General features: G+C 37.2%; 1 protein-coding gene and 1 long non-coding RNA gene across 14 annotated transcripts; one reads left to right on the top strand and one right to left on the bottom strand.

The window, feature by feature from the left end:
• The first annotated feature begins 204 nt into the window (after positions 1–204).
• Positions 205–8634, top strand: LOC104585969 (uncharacterized). 4 transcript variants are annotated; one of them, XR_002023594.2, is made up of 4 exons: positions 3728–4599; positions 4936–5020; positions 5688–5823; positions 6301–8634. It is a non-coding gene; the product is annotated as an uncharacterized LOC104585969 (long non-coding RNA). The 4 variants fall into 4 exon arrangements; XR_016084235.1 differs by adding an exon at positions 205–817 and having other exon boundaries at positions 4370–5823; XR_016084234.1 differs by having other exon boundaries at positions 4936–5823.
• On the bottom strand, positions 6750–11353 carry LOC104585968 (uncharacterized). 10 transcript variants are annotated; one of them, XR_016084232.1, is made up of 4 exons: positions 9551–11353; positions 9199–9372; positions 9021–9091; positions 6750–7053 (listed from the first exon to the last, which is right to left on the bottom strand). XR_016084232.1 is itself a non-coding variant. In XM_088901624.1 (3 exons), exons 1-3 carry the CDS (start codon positions 9560–9562, stop codon positions 6862–6864), a joined length of 378 nt encoding a protein of 125 aa, XP_088757750.1. In that variant the 5' UTR covers positions 9563–11348; the 3' UTR covers positions 6750–6861. The 10 variants fall into 10 exon arrangements, 1 of the variants encoding a protein (XP_088757750.1); XR_016084229.1 differs by lacking the exon at positions 6750–7053 and adding an exon at positions 7080–8375; XR_016084230.1 differs by lacking the exon at positions 6750–7053 and adding an exon at positions 7080–7475.
• Positions 11354–15928: the final 4575 nt, after the last annotated feature.

Below are 15928 nucleotides of genomic sequence, written 5' to 3'. Positions count from 1 at the left end.
CCAACACTAATCAATTTACCAGCCTCATATTCAATTTGTGTGGTGAGCTCTGGTTTGAAGTGAGGTTATAAGACATTTATCCTTAGAAATAACTAATCTATGTACCACTATTTTAGGATCTAATCCTGGCATGTCTTTATATCCCCAAAAAAAAAACATCTTTCTATTATTTAAGTAAAGATTCATACATTATTAGCTCTTCCCTCATAAGTAGCACTACAAGAAAAATAAGCATTAGCAGCAGTTTTTTAGCTGGCAGATGGGTGACTGCCAGTAGAAATTTCAAGTCTTTGGCAATGCCGCTTAAACCTCGTAAAACCCAGGATTTTCCCTCTCCCACTCTTCTAATTTCTCATCGACTCACCCTTTCATATTACAAGGTAGAAATTTTAAGTCTTTGGCATTGCCACTTAAACCCCGCGAAACCCAGGATTTTCCCTCTCCCGCACTTCTAATTTCTTACCGACTCACTCTTTCGCATTCACACTCTCCTCTCTTTTTTTTTTTCTCTCTTAGTCAACTAGTATTTTCACCTCTTATTCCCAATATCTCTCTCAACCATTTCTGATTTCTCATCGGCAACGGAATCTCTCTCTGAATCTCGAGTGCAGTAACAAGTGGGAGACCTCCTTACATCTTAAGTTTGAGTTAATTTCCCAACACAATAGACTTCTTGTAATCACGCCACAATCTTATTGATTCAATGAAGGCCCTCTCTCTCTCCAATAATCTTTGTTGGATTTTCTTTTTTCTAAAACAACCTCCTCATCTCAGGTTCTCACATCTCACATCCTTATTCATTCATCAGCGACAAAAGGTAAGATTGAAAGCCCCTATGACCTAGGATATTATCCCTTAGGATTGGACTTTTGTCCTTTATGTTGATATTAGCAAGGAAATTTCATCGTTTGTTTACTTTAATGGTAAAATTAGGTTAGATTCATTATCAACCATTTTGGTTTATTCGAACTTCTTGTTAAATTTGATGTTATCTTCTTAATTTTTTTGTCTAGATTTGCTTAAATTTCTATAGGTAACTAAGTAGTAAAATCATGTTGATTAGCTTAAGGGATTCAGTTGGCTAGGCTATAGATCTCTATTGATTAGAACCATGTTGATTCCCATTTGCACTAAGATAACAGTTAATTAAATTCTGAAATGTGTAGTCTCGTCTTGGAAGCAATCCATGTTCATTGGAACAAAACGAACACTCGTATATATTTGAAAATCTCATCTTGACACTAGAAGCAAACCTTAGAAAGGCTTATTCGTGACTATCCATTGCATGGAATTCAAAGAATCCCCTTCCTCTTTTTTTGATTGACTCTTTGTAGGTTTGTATTGTATGTGATTATTCTAGATAAATACATATATTGTATATAGGCTCTTTTATATGTGTAGCTGATATTTTTTGGTTAATAGAATTGTACTTTACCTTTTGAAACAAAGTTATTGGTTGGATTTCAAATTTGGCCAAAGTCCTGCTTTCCATGCTTGCTAATGAAAACTATTTTTTTTTATCCAAGAGAATGAGCACCAGTACTAATTATTCTAGATTCTATATGTGCAAAATTAAATTTCTGGCTTGCTTCATTGTATATTGATTTCTAGTTATTTCAGTAATTGGATATAAGTCCAATTTGATTGCAATGGTTTTTGATATGAGATACAGAGACATAATTCTGTTTTCTTAGATCCTGGACACATACATGGTATCTCACCTGAGGGGAAAAAACCAAATTTTCCCAGGAATTGGTCAGTCATAGATCTAACCTGGTCACCCTTCTTTTTATTTTTTATTCTTCATGGTCTATATCATGTTGAGATGCAAAATTTAAAGGTGTGGATTTAAGGTTTCTTTTTTTTTATTATTCAGTTAAGAGTTCTTGGTTATGATCTACATTTCGCCAACAGTGTTATTGTGATTAAGTACTGATGACTAATCTTTGTGACCTCTCTAGTCAATGCAATGACTAGCTATTCTTGGTATTAAAAATTTACTTTATGCACACCATTGAGTGGAAGAAAACATAAAAGAACCTATCTTCCACACTCTCTTATTTATGCCTTCTTTATGTTTATACACCATCAACAATGTTCCATCACTAGTTGAAGTAACAACATCCATATAACTGAACGGGATCTGCTCCTTACACATCTTGGAATTTAGCTTCTATATCTTAATAAGGAGTTCTCTTTTTTCCAATTGGCATTGCATTTTCAGATTGTCTTGTTGTGAAGTGCAATTATTGGTCTTTTTCTTTGATTCTTGGAGTCATCTCTTACTTTAGGAGTTTTTGGTCTTTTTCAAAGTGTTTTGATGGAATTTTTATGGAACGTTTCTGTTGTTCTAGTAGCAGAAACACAATTGTTTGCTGCTCACTAGAACATCAGAAACATTCCCTATGAATGTCATCATATGCTATCTAAATTTTTTTGAATGAAAATGTTTGAGGACCTCTCCCAACTACAGAAAATGCTTGACTAGTTTGATTCCCACTAGTCATTTTAGATACAAATAGAAAACTTAGGTTATAACTTGGTAAAATTGTTTGGAATCATTTCTAAGAGTTTGACACTATTTCTACTTGGCCTTTCTCTTCAGAATATCATTTTATTTTATTTTTCACAATTATATTTGTGGTTTTGCATAGTTGTTGCATGAATTTAATGAGCTTAGATTCGAACAATAGAGTATTATTGTCTCTGTGTTCTGAATTCTCAATAAAAATTATCTTCTTGACTTAGAGTTTATTGTTCTGATATGATCTTCTTGCATTGGACACAAGAGGTTCTGATATGCTTTGAGATGTGCCTTTTGAGCTTTTCATGGCCAGTTACAAGGAAATCCTCAACTCAAGCACATGCATAACTGAATGGCTTGTTACTGTGTCCTTTACTAAATAAGTCATCAAGGAGTCGAGGTAACCCTAACACAGACAACCTATTATTTCTGTTTGGTGAGAAATCCAAAGAATTCAAATTGGTTATCAGTCAGTCTTTTGAAGGATTGTCCTCTCCTGTCTCTTTTAATACATTAATCAGGAGTGTTTCAAAACAGTAGAACCAACTTAGCTTAATTTTCAGCTCACAAACAGGCCCTTAGTTATATATTTGTTTAAGAATTTTTTTTTTTTTTTTTTTTGTGGTGAACTTAACGCCACCCATGACCCAACAACTGGAGTCCAGAGACAGACAACCCATAGATCATGAAATGTCACTTTTGAAGGTTGTCTTCTTCTTTTCGTGGGATCTCAATTTTGTAAAGTTCTTCAATAATTTTCAATTCTAAAATTACTCTTGTCACATTGCTTTAACTCCAGCTGGTCTGGGTTGTCATGGATTAGTTATTCTAAACTGTTTTGTTGGAATATTCTCTCGAGGTCCAGGATTGATAGAATATGTTGAGGTTCCATAGATAGAGAAGAGAGGGTTGGGTTTGGCTCAATCTGAACTGGACCTAACTAAGAGAGGGGTCATCAAGCCCAACCAATATATCTTTATCTCATATATAATTACATATGGGTTCAACTATGATATCAGAGAGAGATGACACTTGAAAAGCTCACAGCCCATCAACTAATATCATTAAAAATGATTGATGATATTAATCAAAATTCACAGGGGTGCTTAGAGTTTAAAGTAGTGTGCCTTTTGAGATGTGCCTCAAACTTACCTGGGTCTCCTGAGTATGGCCTTCTCAAAGGGAGGGTAACAGGATAGTAAGAGTAGTCCTGCAGAGCCATCAGGGGAAAACTGTAAGATAGATAGATTAGGAATACACATTATGAGATTTTGGTAATGGAGCCAGGTTGGTGTTTGCTGTTTGCTTATTACCCAGGGTTCTTTGTATTCTTTCTCCATTCTACGTGCTGATGAATGAGCTCCATCTACAGAAATACATTGCAAAGGTTATATGCCTTATCCTAGTTGGTTACTCAATTCCACAAAAGGAGGTGTACTAACCATCAGAACCCAAAGCTTGAAATTTACTACTACCACCAACTTTTGTAGAGCCATATGACATAAAATAATTTGATGAAGGTCCAAACCCAAACATAACTTGTGCAGTCCTGCTGAAAGTAAGAAAACCAGAAAAAAGGAAAGGTAACTGATATATCAATAAAATAGTACCATTTACCCACGCTAATCCATGCTTTTGTTAGTGTTTTCCTTTAAGAATACATAACATGGACTTAAGGAGGTTCAAACCTGGGAATTCTATTGGTTGACTAATTGATTGCTATAAGCAATGAGGTCTTCCACTGCACTTCTCCTTTGCTCTGATAGCTTCTCCAACCCTCCATCAAATACTCTCTTCTTTGGGGTATTTATGTTCTGTTGTTACTGTTCTATTCCTCGTTAATAGCTGCTGCAGCTGCTACTCAAAGCTTTCAGAACAGCAACAATGACCGCCATCAAGTTACTAGGCAAGAAATCCAGGTCGCCATTGCCAAAGCTGTAGAGCTCAGAGATCTTCATGCTGCTTTGATTAAAGGGAACAGCCCTGCAAATCGCAGGTTCCCTAGCTCTGCTTCTCCCTCTCTTTCACGGCCTTCCTCTCAGCTCTCAGCTCATGATTACCCTGTTTTTACTCGGGTGAGTTTTCTCAGTTCCCTTTTTTGGGTTTTGTTGGCTAATTTTTGTCCCATCAATTCCTAAGTTGAGTTGATGTCATAGGGTTAATTAAATGCAAATTTAAATTTAATATGCTGTAATGCCATTACTGAGTTTTCCTGTAATGGTAGCTTTTAAGGATTAAATTTAATAATTAGTCACTCTCCTTGTAATTACAGATCCCCATAAAACTAATTACATTACAAAAAAGCCGTCTTTTCTGTAAGAATACTGTTACGTACTGTCCGGTTTTAGAAGTTCTGAATTCAATGCTCATCATGATTGATAACTTCGGATTCTTCATTACCTTAATTGCAGGCTGAAAGTGCAATTGCTGCCCTCAACTGTAGTAGTGCAGTGATGGGATCTCTGTTTCATGTTCTTCCTCATGGTGGTTCTTGGGGTACTACTGTTTATAACTCAAGTTGTCAACTAATTGTGACATGGATTGTTTGTAAAACCCATGTTTATTTACAGCTTTGTATTGGTCAGCATCCCAAAAGGAAACTAACATTATTAATGATGGTTTGTTATAGGGAAGTCTTTTTGTTATAAATGGTCTCTCTTAAACCATCACAATCCAATTTATTGTCAATTAATGATGGTCTCTCTTACACCTAACAAGCAAATCCTTTTCCCAATATATTGGTTTTAATTTGATTAATTTTTGCATTTGCTTTAATGAAAAAAGTAAATTAAAGAAAAAAAAAAGAAAGAAAAGGAACTATATTTTACAGATTGTACATTTGTACTAGCTCTACTTTATTTGTGTAAGTAGTCCTGACTGACTCCTGAGTTAAGTAGTCCTGTACTAGCTCTAGTTTAGCCTTATGTCTTCAGTTTCTCTAAATGATTTTTTTCAACTGTCCTTCTAGATGTTTATTTATTTATTTTACCCTTGAAGAAATAAACTATTCACATTCATATGTGGAGGGGGACCTATGGTAGCAGATTGGTGATAGCTCTCTTCTTTCCTCAGCCTAGTGTGGTTGTATTTTTTAAGTACTGTATAGAAAAGGAAAAACAGTTTATTGTCATTATTCTACTACTGATGATGGGATAACTGGCAGCCCCGATATGTGGTGAACCAAGTGACAGCCGGATACTATGATTGCCCCAGAAACGTTGTGAAGTTTTTAACAAATCTCCATGCTGCCTTCCGAATGCTTAATCTCCGCAATGATTTCCTGTGAAAGAAGTTCGCAGGTAATTTATATCATTCAATTGCTTTCTTCTCACAAAGCTTCCAAATTAAATACATCTCGTTTGTCCTCTGGAATAAAACCAGGTTATCTGAAATCAGCTGGTTTCATGCTGCTAAAATGTTTCCCTTTTTATTAAAGCCCTCTCTTTCTTCTATGTTATCTGAAATTTAATTTATAACATCACACGAGTTGAATTGTTTGACCAAGAGAGAAATGCAATTACAATCATTTTTAGAACACTGTGCCAATGTAAATGTATGAACTACAATAAAAAATGTTTCTTCTATGTCTTCTATGTTCCCAATGCTGTAGCAAGAAGTTCTACTGTGAAGGACAAACCGGTTGTAGTTTGGATACCCCCCAAAAGAAGGTTTTATCTGCAAGCTAAAGTTTGATAGCAATATTCTTGGAAACTCAGGGCCGGCTGGCACAGGAGTTTTTAGAAATACTAAAGGGCACATTCTTGCTGTATTTTCAGGTCCTGTGGGAGTAGGGGGCTCGGTGTATGTTGAGTTCCAAGCAGTCTTGCAAGGAGTACAAATTGCTAGAGACCTAATTAAACTATGACAGATTGGTAATTGAAAGCGACTCTAAGGCCATGTTCTTTTTTCAGAAACACATTTACCCATGTTCTTTTCTGTTTGATTTACCCAGATAAATGAAGTTTCTTATTTTCCCGTGTTCTTTTGCAACACCCACTTTCCTGGGTAAATTGTTATTTTTTTCATCTCTTTCCAATTTTACCCTTTGGACATAGATTTGAAAACCATGTCACAAAGTCTTAAATGCCCCTAAAATTTTTGGAAATAAACCATTCTGCCTCTTCTTTTAAACCCAATTTGAGCCTAATTCAAGTTTTTCTTCTAGAACGATAGAAGAAAACACCATCTGCCATTATTTTGGGCTCAAATTTTGGGCATTTAACTGTTGTCATAATTTCTGGTTTTCTTTATGAAAATCAAACTAGTTCTGGTTATTTAATGAACCATTTAATTTTCACAAATAACAAATAGAATTCCCACTCTGACTGGTTGAAACCTCAAGAGCTCCTGTTAATCCTTCGTCGTCTTCCCTTTTCTTTCTCAATCCTAACTGTGAGATTACCAGTTTGCGGTGATTCCACCAAACTAGAGATCTCAACTAATGCTGTAGACTTCGACACTGAAGATGATGATAACAAGAGTGCTTCTTTTTGAGGTTTTGGCACATTGATAGTCCTTTCTTGGTTACCCTGCTTTTCACATCATTTATGGAGAAGTTACATGAGTTTCAAAACAATACAGAAACTAAGGATCCAAATACAAAAAAGAAAACAAATATTGATCATACCACCACAAAGATTTTGTTTCACTCTATCCAAGAATCGGAAGAATGTAAACCTCAATGACTTGATGAATAAAATCGGACCGAAGACTCCCCAAAAACCCATCACAAACCCCAAAACCATGGCAATGATAAAAGTATCTGCAGCCACTCCTACTCCATTGTCATCTTTATCTCCTTCAGCTCCACCACCACCACCACCAACCGTTGGAATTTGGGACATATCATCTCCAGTGCAGCCTTTTGTGAGTGGAGGTCCACAGAGTCCTTTGTTACCAAGAAAACTGGATGCAGTAAAACCTTGAATTTGTGTGCTAGATGGAATTCTTCCTGACAAATTATTATTTGACAAGTTCAAGTGACTCAAGAAGGTCAAATTGGACAAGCTCTGAGGAATAGCACCATAAAGTTGGTTTGCTGAAAAGTCAAGGGATTCCAAAAATTCCATTTGGTTTCTTCAGTTCTACACAGACCCAACAGTTAAGGAATTTATAATAATCAACCCAACCTCAACTTTATTCAAGACAAAGCAATAAACCATTGAGTAGTTCAACCACTTCATTTTCTATAAAACAAGGCCACTAAATTACTGAGGTTACAACTTGTGCTGGGTTAGCTCAAATCCAACCTGGAAATGTAAAGGTTCGATTCAAAATATGAACATGACTTAACTTTAATGTAGGTGTAGGTATGCATTAAAAAAAAATATGTAGGTTGGATTTGCTTCAGGACATGGTAGAATGTCCAGAACTAATTTCAAACCAAACCCCATAGGGTCTTTCGACTGGGTCTAACCTGAACTGGACTTGGTTAGTCTGCCGTCTGTGGATTCGTCCAAAGTTGCAACCCCTTAAAACTATTTTATGCAATATCTTAATGGTAGTAGGGCTGTCAACGTGTTGGGTCTGTGTAGAACTGAAGAAACCAATATAGCCACTTGACTTTTGATCAGAAGCCATGGCACTGAAGTTGTTAAAACACTGAGGTATGGATCCTGACAACTTGTTATGTAAAAGGTCCAAAGAATTCATTCTGGCCAATGTTGATAAACAACAGTTCTGTGCAATTTTGCAGAGATGAAGGTAACTCTCCAGTCAACCTATTGTTACGCAAGTGCAATGACTGGAGCTCGGTTAGAGAACCAAGGGATTTTGGAAGGTTCCCACTTAGGTTGTTGTACCCCAGATTCAGCACATTCAGCGGTTGCCAGTTCATCCAACAATCTGGAATCTGTAGTGACAGAAGATTGTTTGAGAGATCAAGATATTCTAGTATATTTGGTTCACTGAACTGATCACAAAGGAAATGGGTGATAGACCCAGAAAACAAGTAGTTGGAAAGGTCGAGTTCAACTACACCAGATGTGAAATGGGGTAGTAGTCCAGTTAAGCGATTGTGACCTAAATATATTGCTGCACTATCAGCTTGTATTCTTGACAATCCTGGAAAGCTACCACGGATTTGGTTGTGAGACAGGTCTACAAAGAATATATGAGAAGACAATTTCCAAAACCAATTAGGAATGGTATCTGAAATTCCTGTATTGGACAATACAGGATAGTCCTTTCTTGGTACATTACACATATACCTTCATCAATATGATTCAAAGCTTATCTATTCCCTTTTTCCTACTAATGGAAAAGCATCTCCCTAAATTTTTGTAATATAAAGTCCAACCATATAGCTAATGCAGCTCTATGATTTATGTATAGAAAACTTGTATATATATATGATTCCTAACAGTAAGATATGCAATATAAAGTCTAATCATATAGCTAATGCAGCTTATTTGACTATCACAGGTCTCATTTTGCAAATTTGACTTCAATAAGCACATCCATATAGTTGAAAGTTCAAAAGTTAAGAAAGTATCACCTGAATGGGAGTTGCCTTCTTAATGGTCTTTGGTAATTCATCAGCCAATATTGGCCAGAATGGGCTTAATTCTTGGCGAACATAATAGCAGAAGTAAAGGTTAACTTGGCAAAAAAGGAATAGAAGTGAAGATACCAAAAGTAAATGAGAAATAACCAATGCTACATTATATCATCACCTTTTGTATCACACGCCATGTCCACGACTCAAATGGGTAGGCCTCTGAAGTTCCAACTACAGGCTCATCTTCTAATAAAACTTTGACACATGCCAGCGCCGAATTTACCAGAGAATCAAGATTATAGCCTCCTTCTAAAGCCATCACTATCTTTCCCTGAGCAAACTCCATTAGCTGAAAAGCAATTGAAAAATAAAATCAAATGAAAAGCAAGAGAAGGAATTCTCCACAACAACTTTCAGAGTGCAAAGTTATGAAAGATACTTTGCTGGGCAATATAATGAGTTATTTTGAAATCCGAGTATAAAGTTTAGAAAGAGAACACACAGAGCAGGTTTAATTGAATGCTAACCTTTTTCATCATAACAGAATATCCATATGGTGTGATTTGACAACCTCACATGTGGCTGTTCCAAGAGATGGACCGATGATATTTAATATGTGAAAATAGTTAGCAGAGGCAACTGCAACGCGTGTATTACCCAAATTTAACAGTTTTCCTAGAAAAAATTGACAAATGGAATGCATCATTATCAAGGAACATCTTCAATGGTTACATAGCTAAGAAGGCTCCCAATATAAATACAATACAGAAAGCAGAAAAAAATCTTCCTCAATTTGTTCTTCTGAAATAATAAGGGATTGTTTTCACCATTGGCAAGTTCTTGGGAAAATGGCAGGACAACAATATACAGCCACCTCCACCTATAGCTGCCATTCAGTAAATGAAAAGGTCCTAGGTCTCATCGATTTAATACAAATCTAAAGAAATAAAGAATATAATGGTGGCCCTGAGAAATGTGAAGATTTAGCAGTTATCATGACTAGAGCAAACCTGCATCAAATTCACAAGAGATTAGGATAATGTCTAGATTAAAATCCCTGGCAACAGGAATCAAAATATAGTCCCAAACTGCCAGGTAGTCTGCATCACCACATCGCCCATGCTCCCAAGGAACATTTATATTATATCCTGCACCTAATCCTTCTCCAACCATAGTGTAAAAACCATCATCTCCCCTGGATAAAAGCTCCCAGAGTCAGTGGGAAATTAATTGCTCCAGTTCAGACTTGAGATGGTAATTTCTGCTATATATGAACCAGGTAAGAAGAAGGTAGCACCAAATTGTATCTTACAAGAAGAATGCATAAAGCTTATTGGGAAGCCAATAACAAAACTGTTCTGTACTGAATTTTTTAAATTAGCTACATTGCTAATTGCCCTATAACCCCAAACGTTACAGTATTGAAATGAATCATTGGTGCAAAACTTGCGAGAAAGTGGTTATGATTTATGCCTATAAATCAAATAGCATGCGACCTTCCATCAGTTAACTCAGTTCAACCCATATAGTAGGTTGGCCTATCTGAGCCAATTTTATCAGTCAATTCTTTCATTAAAAAAATATATATTTATTTTTTCAGCCTAATCAAGATCCATTAGAAGATATTGAATACCGAATGAAGAAGCCATCAGAATTGGATGCAAAATTCATGAAATAGAAAACAACACAATGTTATCTGGAAATTCAAAATTAATCAACTACTTACAGTGATTCACTGAGTAGATCTTCTATAACAAGAATTGTTTCTGTTCTGATTCTGAAAACTCTAGGTATCACAGTTGATTAAAAAACCAAAATACTAGAAACAAAAAAAGGAAATGAATGAAATAATAATACAAGAGAAACAATAAGATGAGAAGCAAAATTTTTTGAATGAGATGAGAAAATAAGCAACAATCAGTGCATTACGGAGGAACGGTGGATCAACGTCAAGTGAAATAACGATTCTTACTCTTTAAATGGAGGAAAAAATGACCAGTGACGACAACTAGACGGAGCGGCGACAACAACTGAGATGATCAATGGTGCCGGCAACAGATGGAGGACGGCAACGGCAACTCTTCAGCATTTGCAATGACTTCATGTAGCAACAGCGAAGGCAGAGAAGCAGGACTCCGAGAAACGCAGGGGTGATTTTCGGAGGAGAAACGTAGAGATACGCAAAGGTGATTTTGGGAGGAAAAGCGCAGAGAAGTAGAATTCAGAGATAGGCAGAGGTGATTTTCGGAGGAGAAACGTAGTTTATTCATTGAGAATAAAACAACAAAGTCGAAAATGTACACGACACATTGAAGTAGATAGAGGAGTTGTTACAGTTGTCTTCAACTGCTTTTGTAAATTTTTACTGCTATTCTGTATTATCACTCAAGCTGCAGTAATATTAAATTTACTGTTTTTGTAAAAGTAAAATCAACTGCTTATTAAAATGATTATTCTATTAGAAGATTAAAAGTAATTATTAGTCTTGAAGATTGTGAAACTTCTCTTTTACTTATTATATATCCTTGATTTGGTGAACAGAATTGGATGCTCCTATGCTGCAAGGGCATAGGGCTTTTCTTCTACTAATTCCCTTAATAATTTTCCCTCCCCGATCCAGTTATGCCTTTGAATTTGAACATATTTTCCTTGGTTGGATGCAGCTTGTAATCATGCTCCAAGAAGCATGACAGGGTTAGATTTGGTTACCATTTCCACTGATTTTTGTCCATTATGCTTTTTTCTCATTGTCTAAGGGTATGAATTGAATTGATTTGCCTTTTTTTTTTCATCTAGCTTCTTTCTTCATCATCTGCTGTGATGTTTCTACACATTCAGTATGATTTGGAAGAACCGAATTCAGCCTGGAGCTGGCTTCATCGTTGGACATCCTCTCATTTCTGGATATCACTATCACTACCACAACCAAAGGTGGTCGGTCACTAATTCAAAGTCTCAGCAAAGCAAGGGAACATTCAAACTGCAGAAACTAAACATGAGAGTCTTTGAAGAAGAGTAGAAAGCATCTAAAGTTGGTTACTATTTTGATCAACAGAAAATACAAAAAGAAATAGAAGAAGACATGAGAGAGCAGTTTGAAGAACACATTAAGTCCATGACAACAACTTTACCAAGTCATCCATCAAGAAAATCAAGAAGACAGTGAAGATATGAAGCATTGTCTATATGAGAAGACAAGAAGAGGAAGAGAGTTTGAAGACTGTTGTAGTATACTATGCATGTAGAGACTAATGAAAATAAATTTTCTTTCTATTCTTTCTTGTAAGATTAAAGTTCCAAAGGTTGTCAATAAAAGAAACAAGTTATTTTTTATTGAATTTTAATTTGGATGAATAAAATTACAAGTTTATTTAATAAATGAGATTTGTAGCCAATTACAATTAAATTATAGGTTATTAGTAACAATTTCCAGGTTGTTTTGGTTAAAAAAAGTAGAGATTTAGCGGCAGTATTGTGGCTGCCTTAGCAGCAGTCGCGACTGCCGCTAATGATCATTTATAGCGGCAGTTTTCTGTGTTCTACCGGCTAGAACCTTTTAGCGACACCTAGTTTAGCGGCAATTTAGCGACTGCTAGTAAACTTTTTAGCGGGAGCTTTTAAGATTTTTAGTGGCAGTTTTGACTACCGCTAAAAGTCATTTTTCTTGTAGTGTAGAGCACTGACAAAGATGGGCTTGGGGTCTTCAACATTTTCGAGGTTGATTTCTTGAAGGTTATCTACTATTGCTTGACCTCCATCTTCAAGCTTTGACGGGGCAGGTTGAGCCTCTTTAACTTGTTATATTTCTTCATCTTAATGGAAAAGATTAATTGATTGAGGAATATCCTCTTGAGGCACTACTTGTTGCAAATTATTACAATTAAGGTTTGTACCTTGAAGTTCCATTGAAGGATTAGAATCTTGAATAGGGTTCATACCTTGATCATCCAGATGTGAGGATTCATGCTTTTTGGTGGAGATGTAATTGACTTCTATTTTGAATTATCCACCATCTTCTAGCTTTTTAATGATAATGTTGGGTTGCTCTCTTTTCCACAATGACGTAGCGTGGAGGAAATGGAAACCGGAGCTGGCTATGCAAGCACCGGGCGATCACTAGTTGCTAGCGAAACTACACGATTTCTCTAGGAGAGAGAAAAGGTAGTGAAAATTGAAGAGGAAATCTGAAGAAATTCTGAAGTATGAATTGATTAATAATTCTGGGAAATAGCAGTATTTATAATACATTGAGAAATTATAAAGGAACTAGGAAAAGAAATTAGATTTGACTTGATCTCCACCATCTGATCTCCCTTGACCTTATCCATGCATGAATCTTGGATGATCTAGAATTCTTGAATTCTTGATGAGTCTTGGATTCTTTGAATTCTTGATGAGTCTTGGAAGAGTCTTGGTCTATCTTGATTTCTTGGATCTTGCTAATCTTGGATTCTTGGTTAGACTTATCCTTATCCTTGGGGCTACCGCCCCTAGGGGTGAGATGGGCCTTGTGATGGGCCTCCATCATTCTCCCCCACTTGGAGAGAACTCGACCCCGAGTCGTGACTAGGATAGGCAAGTGTGATCTCTGGAAAGTATCGGTGAAGGTCAGCAACGTTGAAAGTCTTGGATATACCCATCTGATCTGGTAGGTCCACTACATAGGCATGTCATTGATCTTCTTCACGATCTTGTATGGACCATACTTCCGAGGCTTCAACTTGTTGTAAGTACCTACGGGAATCCTTTCCTTCCTTAAGAAGACCATAACCTCATCACCTACATCAAACACTTGCGGCCGGCAGTGCTTGTTTGCGGCCATCTTGTACTTGGCGTTGGTTTGCTCTAGCTTCTGCTTCACGGCCTCTTGGACGGACTGGATCTATTCTGCTGAGATACTGGCGCTGGGTTTCCTGGGTAGCTTCACTAAGTCCAGTACATGGTTAGGGACCTTCATGTACATAATGGAAAAGGGGGATCCGCCAGTAGAACTGTACACTGCATTGTTATAGGCGAACTCGGCCTGGGATATGGCGAAGTCCCACTGTTTTGGCCTCTCCTGACATATGCTGCGAATTAGATTCCCCAGGGTCCAGTTTACTACTTCTGTCTGTCCATCTGTCTGCGGATGGGCTGTACTACTGAAATTAAGTGATGAATCAAACAACCTCCACAGGGTCATCCAAAAGTGACTGAGGAACCGTGTGTCACGATCTGAAGTGATGGTCTTGGGTACCCCATGCAAGCGGACAATCTCCCTAAAAAATAATTTGGCTATTGCAGATGCATCGATTGTTTTCTTGCATGGGAGGAAGTGAGCCATTTTTGAGAACCTGTCAACTACTACGAAGACAGAGTCCATGTTCCTCTGGGTCTTTGGCAAACCTAGCACAAAATCCATGGACAGGTCATCCCATATAGCAGTAGGAACGAGTAGGGGCATGTAGAGACCTGTGTTTTGGGTTTGTCCCTTAGCTGTCTGACAAACATAGCACCTGCTTACAATGGTAGACACGTCCCTTCTTAATTTTGGCCAGTAATAGCGCCCCTTAACTGCTTCTATTGTTTTATCCCTTCCCAAGTGTCCTGCCAATCCACCCCCATGCAAATCCTTGATGATTTTTTCGCGGAGGGAGGTGCAAGGGATACACGATAAGTCCTCTGCCAGCTGCTTATTTACACATTTCTCCCACACCTGTTGGAAGTCTTCATCTTGGGCGTATAAGTCTTTTAGGCACTCAAAACCCACAATCTCAACACTAAGGGTCTTGATAAGGGCTACACGCCTGCTAAGTGCATCAGTCACTTTATTTTGCTGTCCTGTCTTATACACAATTTTATATGGGAACTTATCTAAGAAGGCAGACCATCTAGCATGCAAATCACTTCTTAATTGTTTCTACCCACTAAGATATTTTAGGGCCTGGTGGTCAGTGTAGAGAACAAATTCTTTTGCAATTAAATAGTGTTCCCATGTCTTCAAGGCTCTAACCACAGCATAGAACTCCTTGTCATAGGTAGACCACCTTCTCCTGGATTCACATAATTTTTCACTGAAGAAAGCAATGGGTCTTTTCTCTTGGGACAATACCGCCCCTATGCTAACTCCACTGGCATCACATTCTACTTCAAATAATTTATCAAAATCTGACAAGGCAAGAACAAGAGCAGTACATAATTTTTCCTTTATGAGAGCAAAACTTTGCTCTTGTTCTTCTCCCCATTGAAATTTACCCTTTTTCAAACACTCAGTAATGGGAGCCATGATACTACTAAAACTCTTAATAAAGCGCCTATAGAAGGTTGCCAACCCATGGAAACGTCTGACATCTGTGACAATGGATGGAGTCGGCCACTCCCTAATGGCTTTCACTTTTTCCTCATCTACTTTCACACCATCCTTGCTTATAATAAATCCCAGGAATAACAAATTATCATTCACAAAGATGCATTTCTTCAAATTAGCATATAATTTATTTTCCCTTAATGTTTTTAGGACCTCCATAATATGTCCCACATGCTCAGTGATAGATTTGTTGTATATCAAAATATCATCAAAATAGACTACCACCAATTTACCAATGAAAGGGCGCAATACCTGGTTCATCAGCCTCATGATGTGCTGGGTGCGTTGGTTAGTCCAAAGGGCATGACTAATCATTCGAACAAGCCATATCTAGTTTTGAAGGTTGTCTTTCATTCATCTCCGAGACGGATCCTGATCTGATGATATCCACTCCTGAGATCTATTTTTGAGAAAATTACAGCTCTACTGAGTTGATCCAATATGTCGTCCAGCCTAGGAATGGGGAATTTGTACCCAATAATAATTTTGTTAATTGCCCTGCTGTCGAAATTCCTTGCTCTGATACCACCTGACGCAGCGTGGAAGCAATGGAAACCGG

This window comes from Nelumbo nucifera, chromosome 3, assembly GCF_055504915.1.
Source record: "Nelumbo nucifera cultivar China Antique chromosome 3, China Antique-T2T, whole genome shotgun sequence".
NCBI classification, from domain to species: domain Eukaryota; kingdom Viridiplantae; phylum Streptophyta; class Magnoliopsida; order Proteales; family Nelumbonaceae; genus Nelumbo; species Nelumbo nucifera.
The sequence above is the reverse complement of the archived record's forward strand: the minus strand, read 5'-3'. Positions and strand labels throughout refer to the sequence as shown.